Here is a 19,397-nt window from a genome sequence, read left to right on the forward strand (position 1 = left end):
TCCGCTGTTAATAGTTCAGAAACTACAAGGCGCATAAACGTCCAATCACAGTAGAGTTGTGTGAGTAGAGTGACGCGCAGGGGTGCAGTCGTGCACACACGCGGTTACACGGCGTGTTATTAGTAGTCACTCAGGGCAGAAGTGCGCGCAATGATAAGTACCCGGCCGTTGTAGAAAGCTACCCGGCCGGCGGCCGGCACTTGTCACCTAGACTTTGCATAATAATAAGAACCTACGAGAAGGTGGGGGGCTGCTTGATCTCCATTGTTATGCATAATAATCATCTGTTCTGTGCAACTGAGGGAACATGTATGCGCGTGCGCGGGAGCGCGCGTGGCGTGTAACCAGTTCTGTTCTGTGCAACTGAGGGAACATGTATGCGCGTGCGCGGGAGCGCACGTGGCGTGTAACCAGTTCCCATATTGCGACTGCACCACTGGTGACGCGGCTGGTTTCATGCGAGTGAAAGGAAATGAGAACACAGATACGCGCTGGAAAACAAAGTCACGGTATCGGCATAGGCAAGTTATACATTCAATATCAGACAACGCAAAAAATTCAGCCAGCCAGATAATGTTAGCGAAGTTAGCACACGCACATACACGCACACTGTGGGCCAGCCAGTGACTTTGGTGGTGTGTGCGCACAGATGTGTCCTGTTCCTGTTTGCACACGCACACACACACGCACATTGTATGCCATCACTGGGAACGCTCCGAGAGGAAAGGGGGGCTGAGAATCTGTGTGTCTATCTGTGTGTGTGTCTCGCTCTCTCTCCCACTCCCTCTCTACATCTCTCTCTCCTGAACCTATTTCAGTCAAAAGGAAGACATTGATGGACAGTAGCTATAGTATAAAATAAATTATAGCTCAGTTGTAGCTGTAACAGAATAATTGTATTAACTATTATTCAATAGTGTTTCAATTATAATGAATTAAATAATTGTATAAAGAATTTTCAATGTTCTGTCATCATCATCATCATCATCATCATCATCATCATCATCATCATCATCATCATCATCATCATCAAACCTTTATTTGAATAGGCAGGTTAATTAAGAACAAGTTCTTATTTTCAATAACGGCCTATTTGGGGGTAAAAAGCCCCCTAGGGGAAAGGGGATGGGGGATAAAATAAAAATAAATAAAAATAAAACACAAAGGAACATTATTAAAAAGGCAGGACATACATACAGAGCAACAACTGAACTGAACAACCACAATAATATATTCCATTGCCTTTCCTATCAAAATGTTGGTATCATAACAACACTACAAAAGCAGCTTGACAACCGATAGCCTTTGCGTCTAGTAGGCATGGGCCAATTTGTGATTTTGGTGGTATGTGCTATTTGCACAGATGTTTAGCCCTTGAATTAATGAAAACTTTATTTAACAGATTGCAGAATGGGTACAATACAGTACGGCTCAATACACACAATTGTTAAGGGGATGCAGACCAGAGAAAGACTTTCGTCTTGTTTACATCAGGGTCCCCCATTTTCAATTCATAGTGTGCACACGCACAGTATAATATGCATGTGATAAATAGTTTGTTAATAAACTCTGTTACTTGAACAATTTTCACTGTGCTCCTAAATTTCTTTGTGTGCTCCTAAATTTTTATTTAGATTTAAATTATTTAAATTTGATTTAGGAGCACATGTGCTCCTTGGGAAAAAGGTTAGCGTAGAGCCCTATATATGGAGACATTAACATTACGTTATCAAACAAAGGGACGAAGACTGTGAAAAAAAGTGTCGACAATGTTTTATAATCTTTATGTTCATTTTCATCATAAAAATTCTGTGCCCCCGAAATAAATAAAAAAGCCCCAGAAAATCAATTAAGGGGCAAAAAAAGCCCTGGGATTATATATCGAACCCTGATATATATATATATGTGTGTGAGGGGGGGTATGATTAGGGTTGGTTACCGAACAAGGTACTTACAGTATAAGGGTACCGATTCACGTTAGATCAATCACTTGCTTGAGAGCTGATTAACCCTTTGGGTGCCGTTGACGTAGAACTACGTTTCTGTCGCCCGACGGTTGAGTGCCGGAAACGTAGATTACGTTTTTCTCACGGTATTGGCTATTGCCATTCATAATTCAGCGGGGCACCTTGTGCATGCTGTACTGAATGAGTCTGAGCTGGCAGACGGTCTTATACCGCCCTCTAACATCTTCGGCCGCTATTGCACTCCATTAGAAACAATGTAGTTTATTTTCTCTACCGAGCTGCGGCGTGGGGGCGGGTCCTAAACACTCCGGCAAAACATGCGCTTGTAGGGATGGCCTGGACAACTGACCCTGCCTGCCCGTTCATGTGCAATGCCCAATAACGTCGGAGACGGGATCGCTGTGGATAACTGGAATGGCGATCAGATAATTGGATAATTCTTTTTGCATTATATCAGAGACCAGGTAAGGACTCTATATATCCAATCTTGCGTTGATCTGATATTTCTTTCTCCCGCAATTGAAGCTATCTGTGTGTGCTGTGTGTGGCTGTTTACCGTTGGGTGCAGGAGGGGGGGTGCTCCATTTCATGTATGCACGAGAAGACAATAATGATGATCTAGCGTTGATTTCAGCAAGATTCGATAATCGGGTGAAAAATTACAATGTGATAAGTGGATTCCACTCGAACGCTATTTTCACGTCTTTTTCCTGGAATTACTCAGAAGCACCCAAACTATATTCATATTCAAAACGGTATAAAACGGAAATGTACGGATGAATAAATTATCTGTTTTTTGCACGTTGACTGGAAGCAACTCACTGACAATCGACAGTGTTATTAGCAGTGTTGCGATGCTAATATCAACACTGGTTGCACGCACGCTAATGACGCCACGTGCACGCACGCTCCCAGGCGCGTGCTCCCACGCATGCGCATAAATGTTCCCTCGTATAAGGACAGACTAAAAACAGTGCCTAATTGCCTCTACGAATGGAACGTAACACCTGACGACCGGCGCTATTGATATGCAAAGTAGCCAGGTGGGTACTGCGAGTTGGCGCATCAGTCGAGTGCAGCGCATTCCTGTGTGCACGCGCGTACACATCCGTGCGTGTGCGTGCACGCGCTTCTGCTCAGCTATAATATAAAATATAGGTTTAGCTCTACAAACAAGGTGAGCGTTTACATGGGGTTAATGGATGGCAAGGCCAGTTGCACTTCCCGGAAGGGGCGTGGCACCCAATGTGTTAAGAAAGACCCGCCCAGTTAGAAAGTAAACAGAATTCCAGGAGTTTGATAGTATTTACTGAGGATGGCAGGATCATGTTGATTAGGGAGGTGGATTAGGGAGTAGGATATAAACCCAGTTTAGGGTAAGGGGTGTGGGTGCAGGAGGAAATGGTTAGAATGAGAGCTCCAGCTATTGACAATGCCAATGCTACGTACATACCCTACCACATGGCCCCCAATGGCCACCGCAATCTAACATGTAGATATATAGCCAGCATCTCCCTGGCTCTCGCCAAATGGGCAAATCCGTTGGTGTTTCGTCAAGTTAGGCCCACGACACCTCAACAGTTAGTTCCAGGCTGCGGTTACATTAAAGGCAAAACGATTTCGTTTCATTTCACTTTTCTGAACGTTGCGTTTATGCAGTCAGGTTCGGTATTTGTCGCGTGCACAAGCCAGACAGAGAGAGAGCACAGAGCGCGCGTGTGTATAATAATGCAGAACCTGTCGCAGAGGTCTTTAATTGGCATGCAACGACACTCAATGTTAGCGTGTGTGTGTGCCAGGGTTTCCGTTAGCCGGTAATTACCGGTATTTGACCGGCAAAATCTGTTGAATTCCGACATATTTAATCTCTCCGGTAGGGGTGGACGGTATAAACGGTATACGGTATAAACGGTATGAATTTGCTCTACGGTATGGATTTTGACTATACCGTGTAACCGGTAGTGCAGCTCTAAAATAGCAATGACATCATGTAACCACAGCGCGACTATTGCACTCGCATTTGCCCCTAAAAATAGATAGAATTAGTCATAGATAATAGATATGTGCGAACTGGAAAAAGTTATTTAGGAGGCTTCGCGCAGTGGGCGTGCCAGCCCCTCCCGCACGCATGTAAACACGGGTCTAGTAGTCTAGTGGGACGGGACACGGGAGGACGGCGGCGTCTCCCTGAGCTAACGTTAGCTTAGCTACCGTTACAAAATGACCCAGTCAACTATTCACTTTTAGTTTAATACATGATGAGGCATTGTCTAACCGAACGGTATCTAGTCGGCCAGCTACCGATAGCTCCTGACATCAACAAACGCTCCATCAAGTCTAGTAGAGACGTGTATGATAGCTCCGTTAGCTGTTAGCTCACGTTAACGCAAGTTAGTTCACTGTTCAAAACGAAATGTCCCATTGAACTAAATAATTCACTGAGGCGTTAAATTAACGTTATATATCCGGCTAGCAGTAGCTACAGATAGCTCCTGATATCAATGTCTTATAACACTGATTCGATGTGTATTCGAGCTGAGGGCTTGCTGAGCACAGTTAAGTAACGTTATGCCAATAGGGTCCAGGTGCAGCGCCGGAGAATCCTGGCCGTAGCTCTGCTCGAGGCTACTCGAGTATAGGTCCAGGTGCAGCTCCGGAGAATCCTGGCCGTAGCTGGAGGCTACTAGAGTACACACAGACAGTGGAGCTTGTTGCGTGGTGGCGATGTCTCGCAGATAATACAAGTACAAGTCTAATTATATAATATATATATTTTATAAATATATATATTATATATTTATAATATATATATTATAAAAATAATTTTTTTTTTTTATAAAAAACGATGATACCGTGATATATACCGTTACCGTCTATGCTTCAAATTATACCGTGATATAAATTTTAGACCATACCGTCCACCCCTACTCTCCGGTCATAATGTCTGGTGAAAATAATTCCCTCTAAGCACAATTTGATTATTTGAATTGTATTAAAATAGGCTAAAATTAAATAGCCTATGCGATGAACGAAACAATCATTACATTTGTTTCATCGTTGCTTCACCAAGCAGGTCTAATAATGACAACGATGTTGTCAGCGAGAGCTTAGTGCTGGGTTTGCGAGTGCATGCAGCTGCAGAGCCACAGAACCCACCAGCTGTGCCGGCACAGTGCAATACTCCAATTCAGCCATTGGCAATTCAGCTGTTGGGTGGGGGGCGCTGCTGAGCGGTCCCCAGATAGGGCCTGAAAACAGCTGAATCTGCGGCTCTGCAGCTGCATACTCTCGCAAATAAGTCGTTGGGAGGTGGAGATTCATCACGCAAACCCACGATAATGTTGCCGTCTCTCTGCCAAATTTCTCAGTTCTTCGCTTGATATAATTAATACAAATGTCCAATATAACGGAATTCGTTAGCTCATAAAAATGTGATTATAACAGACTGCTGTTTATTAATGTCGGGCCGACTGCCCACAGACACCTATTTGATTTAAAGTCAGCAGCAGCACGGAGTCTCTGGACTTATTTTATTTGGAATATAATGACTGTATACGCAAAAGTAGCCTAGTTTTAAGTTAAAATATTATAAATCTACATGCCTTGAGGATGTCATTCTTTATATAGCCTGCCTATCAATTGTTTTTAAGCTCAATAAACTCTGACCGGAATTTCTCTCATTTGACCGGTAGATTGAAATCTACCGGACACTGAGGCCGGCAAATTCTTTTTCTAACGGAAACCCTGGCACTGTGTGCGCCTAAAAGCACAGCAGAGAATTATGGCATCATTAACCGAACTCAGCCCAACGTCTCTTCACCGTCCATTATTTTCTGCACGTCGGCAGATATATGTCGGTGTACGTTACTCCACTTGTCCTTAAACGTATACGATACCATTTCCAATCACAGCTCACAAGCAAAACCTGCTCTCTCGTAAATTACACACTGGACTGTAGCCTTTGTTCTTCTGCTCCAACAACTGTCTGGCATTTAGTACAATACGCAGGTGCGTGGGCTCACGCTGTCTATACAGCGCGATAAAAGGACATATAATAAGCCCCTTTGTATTGTAAGTAACCGTTGCATTTGTACTGTGTTCATTCAATAAATATAGTTCTCATGGCGTGAGAGGGACGAGGAGTTGTGATGATGATCCCAAGATAATAAACGCCTGTTTATAAAGAACCGACCCAGGGCTCTACAGTGCGACCAAATTGCTCGCATATGCCCCTAAAAATATGTGTGTGCGAACCGTAAAAGTAAATTACGCGCACGCTGTGCGAGTACAGATTACAGCCTCTCTCGTCTTTTTTTTCATCCGCCGTGAGAATCGTTAAAAAAACTACAAGTCCCACATTGCACTCAAGCCAACGGTCCAATCACAGTAGAGTGACGTGCTGGTTTCATGAGAAAGAAAGCAAATGACCAATCGGAAGCTCTCATTTGGCTTGTTTACTTCCTGAAACGACACCATTGCGATATGCGATAGTTTCCAGAGACATGTAACTTCTAGTCTTACCAATAGCAATATAAACACCTAGATTTAGCGATAGCAATAGTAATATAACGTTAATGCAACGAAACGAATGCCTTGCTTTGTTAATCATAACGTTGATGCAGTAGCGTATGCCGTTGTGTTGACTGTAACGGACATGATAACAACATAACAAACGTGTACACATTCAAATTGCGATAATCGATTCTAACATTTTCAAATAGATGCAGTTGAATTTTCCCCTTAGGATCGATGCATTGTTACACCCCTACACCAAAGTAACTGGCCCACTGTGTATGTGTGTACAGCTAACTTGGCTAACGTTATGAACAGCAGAGGTGGGCAATAGGGACTAGCTGCAGCGCCGGACGGCCGGAGTGCAAGCGGTGTGACGTAATTGGCAGACTTGACTGTCAATCAATGGTCTACCTGACACGCAAACTCATAAACAATGTTTCTGTACTGGAGGTGTACAGTATTTCAATAGGCAACCCTGAAAGGATTATTTCTCTAGAAGAGCAACACAGCCAAAACATAGGCATTGTATGCATAAAAGGGGCTAAAGTTAAGTGACTGAACCTTTTGTAGCAGTAGTTTGATTTGATAGTTTATTTGATAGGGACAGCACATGTTAATGAACATCAAGTACAAAATATAAAATGTAAACATGCAGGGTTGTAGCAAGAGCTAATTTACACACATGCACGCACAGTACAAATATACATTTATTAAAAAAAAAATTAAAAACTCTTTTACTTGAAATATTTTCACTGTGCTCCTAAATTTCTTTGTGTGCTCCTAACTTTTTTCATTTAGGAGCACCTGTCCGTGTCGTTGGGGAGAGAGCTACAGCCTATACAGGTCTATCCGTCTGTCTACATTACAATTGAATCGGCTAAACTTCGCTTTAAACTTCTTGAATTCACATTTCTTTAGTTTGCAATAATGCAACTGCAAGCCAATGTTCCGAGACATTATTAGGTTTAACGGGAGTATTTAACGAGCTCGGACATTCCAGCTGGCTGAAGTGATATTATCATCCCTATAGGGTTGATATTAGGAGTCATCATAATCGGACTTTATAGAGTGAAATAGGACATCATGAACAATGTAAGAGCGCACAATAACACTCCAATCAAATAATACTAGTCGCTCTTATGTAGCTATAGGCAGGGGCGTAGCTGGGGGGGGAGCTTAGGATGATTCCAAGGGCCCAGCACTGGGGGGGGGGGGCCCAGAATTTAATTAAAACATTTTTTTTTACTAGACATCACTCAGGTGTATTATTGATGCTCTCATTGATACTATGTTTGTTTCTGAAGTGTGTGTGTGTGTGAGATATATAGAGAGAGAGGGGGGGCTTTGGTAGACTATTGCATTGGTCCATTCATTGAAGATGAACGCAATGCGACATCCTTTAGTAGGCTCACCCACCAACAGTGCAGGTGCTGAACTGCTGATCTGAATGTATAGGTAAAAACCATATGCGTTTTCATCAATAAATAAATGGCCACAAAAAAATTCTCTCGCACGCTTACGCGCGCTCGCATTCACTGGGGGCCTACAAATACATTCTTTCATGGGGCCCAGAATCTACAGCTACGCCCCTGGCTATAGGCAATAACAAATAAATGAAGTCATGTCTCTGACCAGACCAGGACATTATTATGTAGCCTCGGAGTAAAAGAAATAATTATACATATATACACATATATAATTTAGGCTATGGTCCTAGAGCTGCATTTAAAGAGGAAAAATCAAGCATAGTCTATATCAGGGGTGCCCAACCGTTTTTGAACCAAGATCTACTTTTTAATTTACCACCTAGCCGCGAGCTACTAGCCAAAATTGTATATTGTAAGCCGTCATTTGAGGCTTTATAAAAGCAGCATAATGAACACAAATCTGTCAGTGCCGAGTCCGACCTCATCTTAAATAACAAACAGCATTGCTTGTTGTAGTTAACAAAGAGAGGCAGAGTTGATTTTGCAATTCTTTTTTTTATTTTTATTTATTTTTTTTATCTAATTTTATTAATCAAGATCTACTTGAAATCAGCCCGCGATCTACCTGTCGACTGGTTGGGCACCACTGGTCTATATTAATAAGAGAACAATTTATTTATTTTTATTCTTTATTTACTCCCCCCCCCCCCCCCCCCCCGCTGGTAGTATAGAAAAAGGGGAAAAGGTATCTCCAGTTTGGCTCATGCCGCTGTTCATCTTATTAATAGCCGATAGAATGTTTCAAAGTGACGGGTTGTTCTCCATGCGTTGCTCACTAGTGCCTCTCCTGCTCACTTGCGTATTTTACATCTTGAGCAATAATATTTGCGTCTTGTTCTAGCAGCGTTCTGTGCTATCATCATCTGTCATATCAAGGGCACGCGGACATCGGTGTCTACTGCGCATGGGCGTTGGCCGCGAGCGGCTCCGTATCTGGCTCGCGCATATTACATGGCACTGTTGCAGGAAAACCCCCTTTGAGCGTTGCTGCTAGGAAAACGAAATTGCCTGCCAAAACGGCGTTGTCTTTTAACTTGGACATACAAGTCCCCCCCCCATGCTATGATATCCACAAGCCGGACCTCCCTATGTTATCCTATGTCAAAAATAATGATACGGCAACAATAGATAAGAAAAGGAATACTCTTACCCTTTGTTTACTTTGGCCCCAAGCTGACATTATTTCTCTTCAACGAAATCCACTACCTGCCTTTCAATGCTTCTTCCAACATCTCATTTACAGCTTTTCACAAATTCCCACCCACGAATCCCCAACTCTCCCAATAATGATCAATCGTGCTATAAATCCTCTGCATCCTACTTCCACCAGACAAACCCTAGCTTTCCATCCTCACTGTTCAGTTTCTGCTGCCAAATCTGCATATCTAAACTTTTGCCTTTTGTACGCCTCCTCCACTGAATCCTCCCAAGGCACGGTCAATTCTATAAAATAAACTAACCGCTGACTACGAGACCATAATACTAGGTCAGGCCTCAAGTTAGTGCTAACTATCTCCTGGAACAACAAATCGTCCTCCCAAATCTACCTGCATCTTCCAATCAGTAGCTCCATTTAGGTGGCCTGACTCATGCCTGCCTAAAAACCTACGTGCTCTACATTTCTCTTCCTCCCGGACAAATTGAATGGCTGCACCCTCCATCCGATTACATCCTGAATTCACTTGTACTCTTCTACTTTCAATTCCTGCCGCTAAGCTCTTCAAAACCAGGTTATGTCACCATGTATACCTTGAGAAAGACTAGTCTTACAGCCTGACATAATATGGTTGTATAAGTTGTTCTGCCCTCCTGAGTACTGCTAACTAGGGGTGTAACGATTCCACCTCACAGCGATTAGATTCGATTACGATTCTTCAGGCAACGATTCAATGCATCATGAAATCTCTTCATTTGACCACGATTCGATTCGATACATTTTCTATCAGTTAATTCCCCCCAAAAAAAATTATACACAAATATAGCTGGGGGAACTGATTCACTCAGCATGAATGGACTATAGGTCAATAAAAACAATTCACAAAAAAAAATACATAAAAAATATATATAATTATGTTCACACAATATTGTTGACCATTAACACATTGGTTGCCAATAGGGGTGCACCGATGTATAGGTCGGGTATCGGTATCGGCCGATAAGTGCCTTGTTGACTGCAATCGGCCTGTCGGCCAATAAGCTCGAATGTGCCGATGGCAGTAGCCGATAAATATCCATCAATTTGTGTAGCGTCAAAAGACAAAAAAAAGTTCACTCGCGACCTGCACAACGGTCCCCAGTCCCCCACACACACACAAGCTACTGCATCAAAGTTACTACTTATGATTAACAAGGCATTCGTTTTGTGGCATTAACGTTATATAGTTAGTGTTACACGTTCAATAACATCAGCATATTATTTACCCGAACGTAGCAAGCATGCGTTCATACTAGCTCAGTTCCTTCCGTTGTTCATAGAACCCTGAGTTTTACCCATTCTGCAATCTGTTAATAAAGTTTTCAATCAGACACATGTATAGAAAGGCTTTGTTTTATTATAACAATCGTTGCAGTAAAATCATTATGCCTCATTTAGTCATCCTGCGGAGCTAAAAGCTAAACGTCGGCCGCGCGCCGTTCTAGAAAACCTCTCTCGTCAAAATCAATGTCGGACAAAAGCAGAAGTAAAACATTTATACACGCTTGCCGATTGGTGGTAACAGCAGAGGCGGGTGCAAGCGGTGTGTGACGTAATTGGCAGAATCGACTGTCAATCAAAATTTCATTGGTTGAGACTCTGTTTGAGACAATTATCCAGCTGCAGCCCAGCCAGTAGACCATACTGGGAGAACTAGTATCTAGCTGCGCCTGCAGCCCTGCAGAACATACTGGGAGAGAGATAGTGCTATTTCTTGATGTTTCCTTTTTTTAAGTAAGTAAAGAGGCCTATGTTCATATCGGTGAGCACAATTTGTAACACAAATATACAGTAGTTTCAAATAAAAAATATTACAAAAAAAATATATATTACCAAAAAAGATATTTACATTTTTTTTTGCCACAAATATCGGTATCGGCCGATTGTGTTAGTTGAACAATCGGTATCGGTATCGGTGGCAAATTTTCATATCGGTGCATCCCTAGTTGCCAACAATGAATGACGAATTATCGCTTGGTTGCCACCACTCTAATCAATGAGAGGACGAGCACATTTGCGAACGCTTAAACTATATCTTAAATTATGGCTATGGTTCTAATACACCCGTCGCTTATCAATGACTTGCTTGCAGTCAACATGTACGAAACGGATTGTTTTTTCATCAGTACATTTCCGTTTTATACCGTTTTGAATACGAATATAGTTTTGGAAATTTCTAGAAAGAAAAGAATATTCTGCAGTAATAGCCATTTACTGGAATACACACAACATGTCATTTTCCGGCTGATTTATGTATAGTTTTCAAATAAATGCTAGATTATCGATGTATATGTGTACTTATGCACGCTAGATAATGTAGGGTCAGCAGTAATTACTCCACTTAGTGCTGAAGAGCTTCTCAGTAAATTAAGTGAAACTTTGAGCTTAGAAGCTGCAAAGCTAGTGGTGAGAACCATGCATTAATTAATACAATGTAAACACACAGTGGGTATTAATTGCAGCACTGTCACCACTATAATGGTTTCACCAGTATTATCAATACATTATAAAACAATAATGATAGGGCGGCTGGGTGGCGCAGCGGACAAGGCGCTCGTCACCAACGCAAGAGACACTGGTATCGAATCCAGCCGTCAGCGTTGCTTCCGGCTTGGCCGGCCGTCATACTGGCTCGATTGGTAGAGTCAGCGGGAGGGAAGCCGGTGGGTGGCTCTGGGTCGTTGTGGACAGCGACTCCTACAGTTCGGTCGGGGCGCCTGCACAGCGAGGGAAGGATCTAAGAGAGGTAGTGTGACCTTCCACATGTTACACTCTCTCAGTGAGAGTCCACGCTGCCAGGTGAAAAGAAGCGGTGGGCTGGGTACACATGTGTCGGAGGAAGCATGTGATAGTCTCCGCCCTCCCAGACCAACGGTAGGGGGTAGAGTGCGCAACGACCAACAAGGGGATTGGGAATTGGCATAACTTATGCACGCTAGATAAGCGGGCTGAAAAATCGATTATCTATGCCAGACCTGGGCATTGTACGGCCCGCGGGCCGGATCCGGCCCGCGGGATGATTCTGACCGGCCCGCGAAAGATTACATGATAATAAAAAAAAATAAAAAAAAAAATATTTTTTTAATATTTTTTTTTTTTTTTGTTATTACTTTTTTTTTCATGTCAACGTTCACACGCACAGTATACGCTTAGGAGACATGCTCAGAAGATGTTGGTTCTCTTTGGATCCACCTACATATGTGAACAGACATTCTCAGTCATGACGTTTACCAAGTCCAGGTACAGATCCTCTCTCACTGATGAACATCTGGCAGCTGTGCTTCGCATCTCCACCTCAGACATGCAACCTGACTTTGATGGACTTGTTAAAGCTCAAGAGAGACTGGATTTATCACACTGAATGAAAAAAAAAGAACTGAAGAACACTAAAATGTGGAAATATAACAAGTGAAATGGGACACTTGATCTTTTTTTTTCTTTTTTTTGCACAGTTCTGAAAACATTAAATGTTTAATATAGGCATGTAAAGTAAAAAAGGCTACAAAACTGGGACACTTTTCTTTACACAGTTCAGTGACACGTCTTGTTTATTTTTGCTATAAGATGATGTGATGTCTTTAGAAAGCTAAGAAAATCCTTGTTTCAATAGTATATGAAACTCAAAATGCCCTTTGTTATTAATGTTTCACATTTTGTTTATCATTTTGGAAATAAATTCTATTTGAATAAATTATATTTTTGAAAGCTAACCTCACCTTTTAATTGCCAAATAATAACATACACTCTTACCAGGGGTCAAAACAATGCCATTTACTGCTTTTTATATAGAAATAAAATGTATATTATGCATAATTGAGTTTGGAATTTTGGCCCGGCCCCCCAACATATTTTCAGTTGCTCATTCGGCCCCCCGGGAAAAATAATTGCCCACCCCTGATCTATGCCGTGCCTGGCGCTAATGTTACGCACACACTGTACACGCACAGGAGACACGATGTGAACGCTGTGAAAAAAAAATCTGATTAACCCAATACTGGTAAAATAAAGTCCTTACCTCAGATCAGATGTTCTGCAAAAAGAATAATCCAATTCCTGATCGCCATTCCAAATATCAATCACGTTTATTGATCCAACGTTATACCTCGAAACACATAATCGACGCTTCTTCCAGTGCCCTCAGGGGATGCAATAGTCTCAGATTTCATGCCTCAGAAGTAAAATGTGGAGCCCGGAGTTTTTTTTTATGATGCATTCCCATCGACTCCATTCCAATGGGTGCAATACCATCCGGGAGATGATAGGGGGCGGTATTTGCCCTTTTCGAGGTCAGAGCCATTCCCAATGATAACGTGAGGCTGGATGGATGAAAAATGTATGGATATCGCTAATAAAAAAAATAACGATTAAATAACGAGAAAACTCGTCATTGGCAACCAACGCATGGCGGCTAACAACGAGTTTTCTCGTTTTGGCACCCAATGTGTTAACACATTCCAGGCCAACCCCAAGATATCTCCTTTTTTTTATTCTACTTTTTCTCCTCCTATTTTTCAGTTTTTTCTCCCCTCCCAGTTTAGTCGTTATGCCAATTCCCCCCTCCCCTTCCTGGTCGTTGCGCGCATTTGCCCCCCAATTGCCGGTCTAGGGAGCCCTGAAGTCTATCACATGCTTCCTCCGATACATGTGGAGACAGCCAGCAGCCTCTTTTCACCTGACAGCGAGGACTCTCACTGGGGAAGTGTAACGTGTGGGAGGATCACACTACCTCCCCCAGTTCTCTCCCTCGCTATGCAGGCGCCCTGACCAACCTGTAGGAGTCGCTGTTTACAACGACCATGACCCACCCCACCGGCTTTCCACCCGCTGACACTGCCAATTGTGTCAGTATGGACGACCGACCAAGCCGGAGGTACCGCGGCAGCCGGATTCGATCCCACTGTCTCTGCGGTGGTAGACATACGCTTAGTCCGCTGCGCTACCCGGCCGCGCCCAACCCAGAGATATCTCGGGTTTTAATAGATATTTCTTTGATTAGCTATATCCATTAATTTTTCATCCATCCAGCCTGACGTTATCATTGGGAATGGGTCTGAGCTCGCAAAGGGCAAATACCGCCGCCTAACGTCTCCCGGATGGTATTGCACATCATTGGAATCCCTCTGGCTGGGGCTGTGCATCGATCTAAGAAGTCCGGTCCAGGTTTTACTTCTCAGGCATGCAGTATCGTTATAACAGATGGACTGGGGACACTCGGAGCAGCGTGGATTATGTGTTTTGGACATATAACGTTGGATCAATAAACACGATCAATATTTGGAATGGCGATCAGGAATTGGATTAATCTTTTTGCACTACATCAGATGTGAGGTAAGGACTTTATGTTACGAATCTTGTGTGTGAGGTTCGCGCCGACCAAAGTACGGAGAATCGATTTTTCAGACCCCGCTTCTGTTCGCGCATGATGACACATATAATATCGATAATCTAGCGTTTATTTGAAAACGATTCATAAATCAAGCGACAAATGGCACGATTTCTAAGGAAATACATTTAAGCTCGATTTGCTGGAGTTTATTGAGATTAGACAGAACGCTCTAGAAATATATTCATATTCATCACGGTATAAAACGGAAATGTATGAAAAAAATTATCTTTCGTGCATGTTGACTGGAAGCAACTAACTGACGATCAACGTGTTATTTAGATCTATTGCTATTATATTTAATATATTTTAAGCACTTGCAAGTAAGTCCTATCCTACATTGGATAAAGCACTGGCGCTGAAGGGCCACCAGCGCCCTCTGCTGTTGGCCCCCAATGAGTTAATGTAGGGTCAGCAGTAATTACTCCACTTAGTGCTGAAGAGCTTCTCAGTAAATTAAGTGAAACTTTGAGCTTAGAAGCTGCAAAGCTAGTGGGGAGAACCATGCATTAATTAATACAATGTAAACACACAGTGGGTATTAATTGCAGCACTGTCACCACTATAATGGTTTCACCAGTATTATCAATACATTATAAAACAATAATGATAATTCTAAGCTTGTGGTGTTAAGAAGTTTGTGTTCTCTGTCCCCCCCTCCAGACCCCCCACAACCTTCTGTCTGTAAAGAGGAGGTTCCCCCTGAGCAGCAGGAGGGGGGCCCCGGTCTGGGCCAGGAGGACCCAGAGCCCTCACAGATTAAAGAGGAACAGGAGGAAACCTGGATCAGTCAGGAGGGAGAGCATCTTAAACGCAGCTACAAGATGGAGTACTTTGGCTTTGAGGACCTGAGTGAGAGAGATGAGGAGAGCTTCCAGGCTAAAGAGAGGAAGAAAGCTAAGAAGGAGGCAGCAGCGTTGGCTTCTTTGGGCTCCAGTGTGGACAGCAGCCCTCAGCCCACCAGTGACTCTCACCACAACAGCAACGCAGGTTAGACTATACTGCACCATAATGACCTAACGTCAGGTTCTCTGGCATACTATGGTGCAGCTTCCTAGAACAGATGTTCTAATTGAGATGCCATGCACTCTTGACCTTTTTCAACACATTTCCTATGGCTTGACTTGGACCTTGTGGTAAAGAACGTTTGTAAAATGTCATAATTATAGGTTAAATATTTCTGATTGATGCCGATATGTACTGTCTACTATGGAGCCATTATTGGCCTTACTCAGTACATATGGCCATTTTCAAAGCTCTGTAAAATATACAAATCACATTCATGCCATTCAATCTCAGTACACATCTACTGCAAATTACTACTACTATAATATTTACTCAGTACTTAATTGTACTTTACTTTAATTGTACTGAGTAATTGTACTAACTGTAAGGCCAATGTGGCCCCATAGTAGTAGTCCTTTGTAACTCAAGAGCAGTTATGCATTCAAATGTGGTTTTCTATGCAAGATCAAGTAAAAACGTTTACTATTTGGGGGAAAAGGAGGACTGGACTGTTTGGACTGTCCGTGGTGAGGTTTTAGAGAACATTGGAATAGAGTTAAGTTAAGGCTGTCACGATAATTGTAATATTGTAATACCACTCTATTGACAAGCCAACCACAGGGGACAGCAAGCAAGCACCACAACCGCAATGTTCAGCTTTTTTCTTAGGCCCTAGGCCCTTCTGGTTTTACACTTCAAGGCACGTGTATTGAATGTTAAATAAATTCCTAATGAAAACAAGAGTTAAGAGCGCTAAAGCAGCTCACAAGCCCCAACATTGAGCATTAGACCCAATTCAATCACAGGGTCTTCATATGCTTGTTGAGCTGCCATGTGACCACATGAGTCGAAAATAACTTGACCTGAACCGTTTCTCTGTGTCTCCGACTGGATTACTTTAGCTGATCAAGACATGGATTCTTTTTTATTTGCTTTATCGAAAGGAAAATTGTGCGAAGGCATGAGGTAGGCTGCCAAGTTAATATATGATGAATGATTCAAGGCGGCTGAATTTGGTGTCATTCAGATGTGGTACAAAACATGTAACGTTATGTTACGTATCTTATGTGCACAACACCTCAGGTAACTCAGGTGGTTAAGGTTAGAGTTTGGAATCAGGGCTGGTGGTCTATCGCCCTGCTCTAAACCAAACTCTAACCTTAACCAACTTCGAAAGAGTCGCCAAGCTTAACCAGTGATAGAACTAGGCGTCACGCGATTGGCGCTGAGAGAAAAGTCAGTGGCCAATCAGATCGTGGAACCCGAACGCGGAAGTGAAAGTCTGTTAGGGAAAATATACACGCGCCAAGGATGTGGCTCGCTTGGGCTTTACTTTTTTGTGTAGTTGTAATGTAGCTTTTGCTGGAAGGAAGGAGAGAAGTGAGACAGGCCGATAGTTGCCTATGACGGTGGGGTTCAGGTTTTTTTTTTTTATCAGGGGCGTGACTCTGGCTTTTAGGGAGGTGGGGACCACCCCCGAGTTGAGTGAGGAGTTGATGGTTGCAGTTAGGAATGGGCGGATGTCCGGTGCTATGGTCTGGAGGAGTGGGGAGGGTAGCTGGTCCAGCTGGCATGTAGTCGGACGGTTCGACGTTACCAGTGTCAGGGTCTCGGCTTCTGTAATGGGAGAGAAAGATGACAGAGTGAAGGATGAGGTTCTCGATTCAGTGTTTGGAATGGGTGGGGGGTTGGGAGAAGGCGCTGCGGATGTTCTTCACTTTTTCCTCAAAGAAGATCGCAAAGTCTTCGGCAGAAAAAGATGAGGGAGGAGGGGGTGGGGGGGGGGGGGGAGTGAGGAGGGAGGACATGGTAGCATGCAGTTTGCGAAGATTCTTGGCAGAGGCCTCGATCCTATGGTGAAAGAAAGAAGCTTTGGCATTAGTAATGGTTTTGGAGAATGTTAACAAGAGGTTGTGATATGTGTCGATGTCAGCAGTGCGGCGTGACTTTCTATACTTCCTCTCAGCCGCTCTCAGGACCTGTCTTTGTTCTCTCACTGCATCCGTCAGCCATGGACTGAGTGGGGAACGGCGGGCATGTTTCTCAACGAGGGGACAGAGCTTGTCGAAGGAGTTTGCAAGGACTGAGAGGAGGGTGGAGGTTGCTATCTCTGTGGGGAGAGCAGAGAAGGTGTCACTCAGAGGTAGAGCGGATAGTATGTCAGAGGGCAGGTTGCGTCTGACTGAGAAGACGGTTTGAGTTGGAGTAGAGGGCTTTCGGTTAAGCATGAGAGTTAGTGAGAAGGATATGAAGGAATGGTCAGATACATGTAGGGGAGTTACCGTGGTGTTAATGATGCTGGAGTTACGGGAAAATATGAGATCCAAGGAGTTGCCTGCTTTGTGGGTGGGAGGCGTGGGAGTCAGGTCAAACGATTGTAGGAGGGAGACCACTATGACTGACTGAGATGAGTCAGGCAGGTTGAAGTCACCCAATAGAAGGAGAGGGGTACCATCTTCCGGTAAGGAGCTTAGAAGCATGTCCAGCTCATCTGTGAAGTGATCGAGCGGACCTGGAGGGCGCACTACCAAATGGTTAACCCTTTCACTGCGACAATACAGAAGGTTAACCGTTTCACTGCCACGCGACGAAGGGTTACCCCTTTCACTACCACACTACAGAAGGTTAACCCTTTACTATCACACTACAGACGGTTAGCCTTTGGAGACCTATTCAGAACCAACCCAAGACGCACAGCACGCTCACATACACTAACACACACACAAATTCCAGGAATAAGATTTATAAGTATCATTTATGTGTTCAAATGTTGTCATTGTCACAAATGCAGTTTGCAGTTTGTATAAAAAAACGAATACAAATTCAAATGTGCATCGTGATGCTTTTGTTCTACAGACGCACACCGTTCCAAATATTATTAATATTTCCACTACTCCAAATCAAGAAGAAAACAAACGACTAAGTGTATTTTGAAGGTGGACACGATGGTCATGTCAGTTTAACCTCGAGCCATATTTTCAGAAAATTAGCCCAAAAATACATACCTAAGTAAATGGAAGATTGCTCCACTTCTACAAGGTCCATTTGCATGTTCTTGGTATCTAGGGACTGAATTCCCAGGGAATGAATTCCCAGTCTCAGAAATATTGTGTCTGTTACTAGGCTTGAGTAAATTGTAATGAACCAAATGAGAATATAAATCTTTTTTTTTTATCTTGACAGTGAATAACACCATGCTAAAAATTACCAGACATGAGAAACTGCCACTGAGCTCATTCAGCACCTTCTTGAGATCACGTGTACAAGAAATCTAAGCAAATGAATAAAGGGCAGATCATTAACGGGGGCTTTTGTAGATACAGTATGAGAATGGCGCTGCACCGACCGGCTGCCTTTCTGTTCGCTCCGTCGAGACTGCTTACTTTTGTTAATATTTATAGTTTTAAGAGTTTTGTCTGTACCAACAGTAGGTGCATTTAATGTGTATGACCGTCAGTCACTTATAGACATCGGATTACGGGAAACTTACCGATTGGATTACTCACTGGACCAGCTTTCCGAACCGCAACAATGGCCTGAGGAGATTCTCCGGAGAATAGGACCAGATCCTTTGTTCCTTGATCCCAGGAACAAAGGAACCAGACGGCGTGGGAAGAGAGCTGGGATCCGTAACAGGCTGAGATCCAGACGCCACCGAACACCATTGCCCAGTATATTGCTAGCCAATGTACAATCAATTGACAATAAACTGGATGACATCCGAGCAAGGATTCAATACCAAAGAGACGTTAGGGACTGCAACGTTCTCTGCTTCACCGAAACGTGGCTCACGCCGGAGGTTCCAGACCACGCAATCCAACCAGCCGAACACTTCTTTATCCACC

At 43.3% G+C, this 19,397-nt stretch overlaps 1 protein-coding gene across 1 annotated transcript in view; it reads left to right on the forward strand.

Moving 5' to 3' along the window:
• Nucleotides 1-19,397, forward strand: part of LOC311234684 (uncharacterized protein) — a gene marked incomplete at its 5' end in the record, with an annotated part of 45,420 nt that overhangs the window by 12,071 nt on the left and 13,952 nt on the right. Inside the window, one exon of the mRNA XM_084321928.1 lies at nt 15,211-15,537. Within this exon, the coding sequence (XP_084178054.1) occupies nt 15,211-15,537 (327 nt within the window). The remainder of the gene's footprint in view (nt 1-15,210; nt 15,538-19,397) is intronic.

Source organism: Notolepis coatsorum (genome assembly GCF_963971535.1).
Source record: "Notolepis coatsorum genome assembly, chromosome: 9".
Lineage (NCBI taxonomy): Eukaryota > Metazoa > Chordata > Actinopteri > Aulopiformes > Paralepididae > Notolepis > Notolepis coatsorum.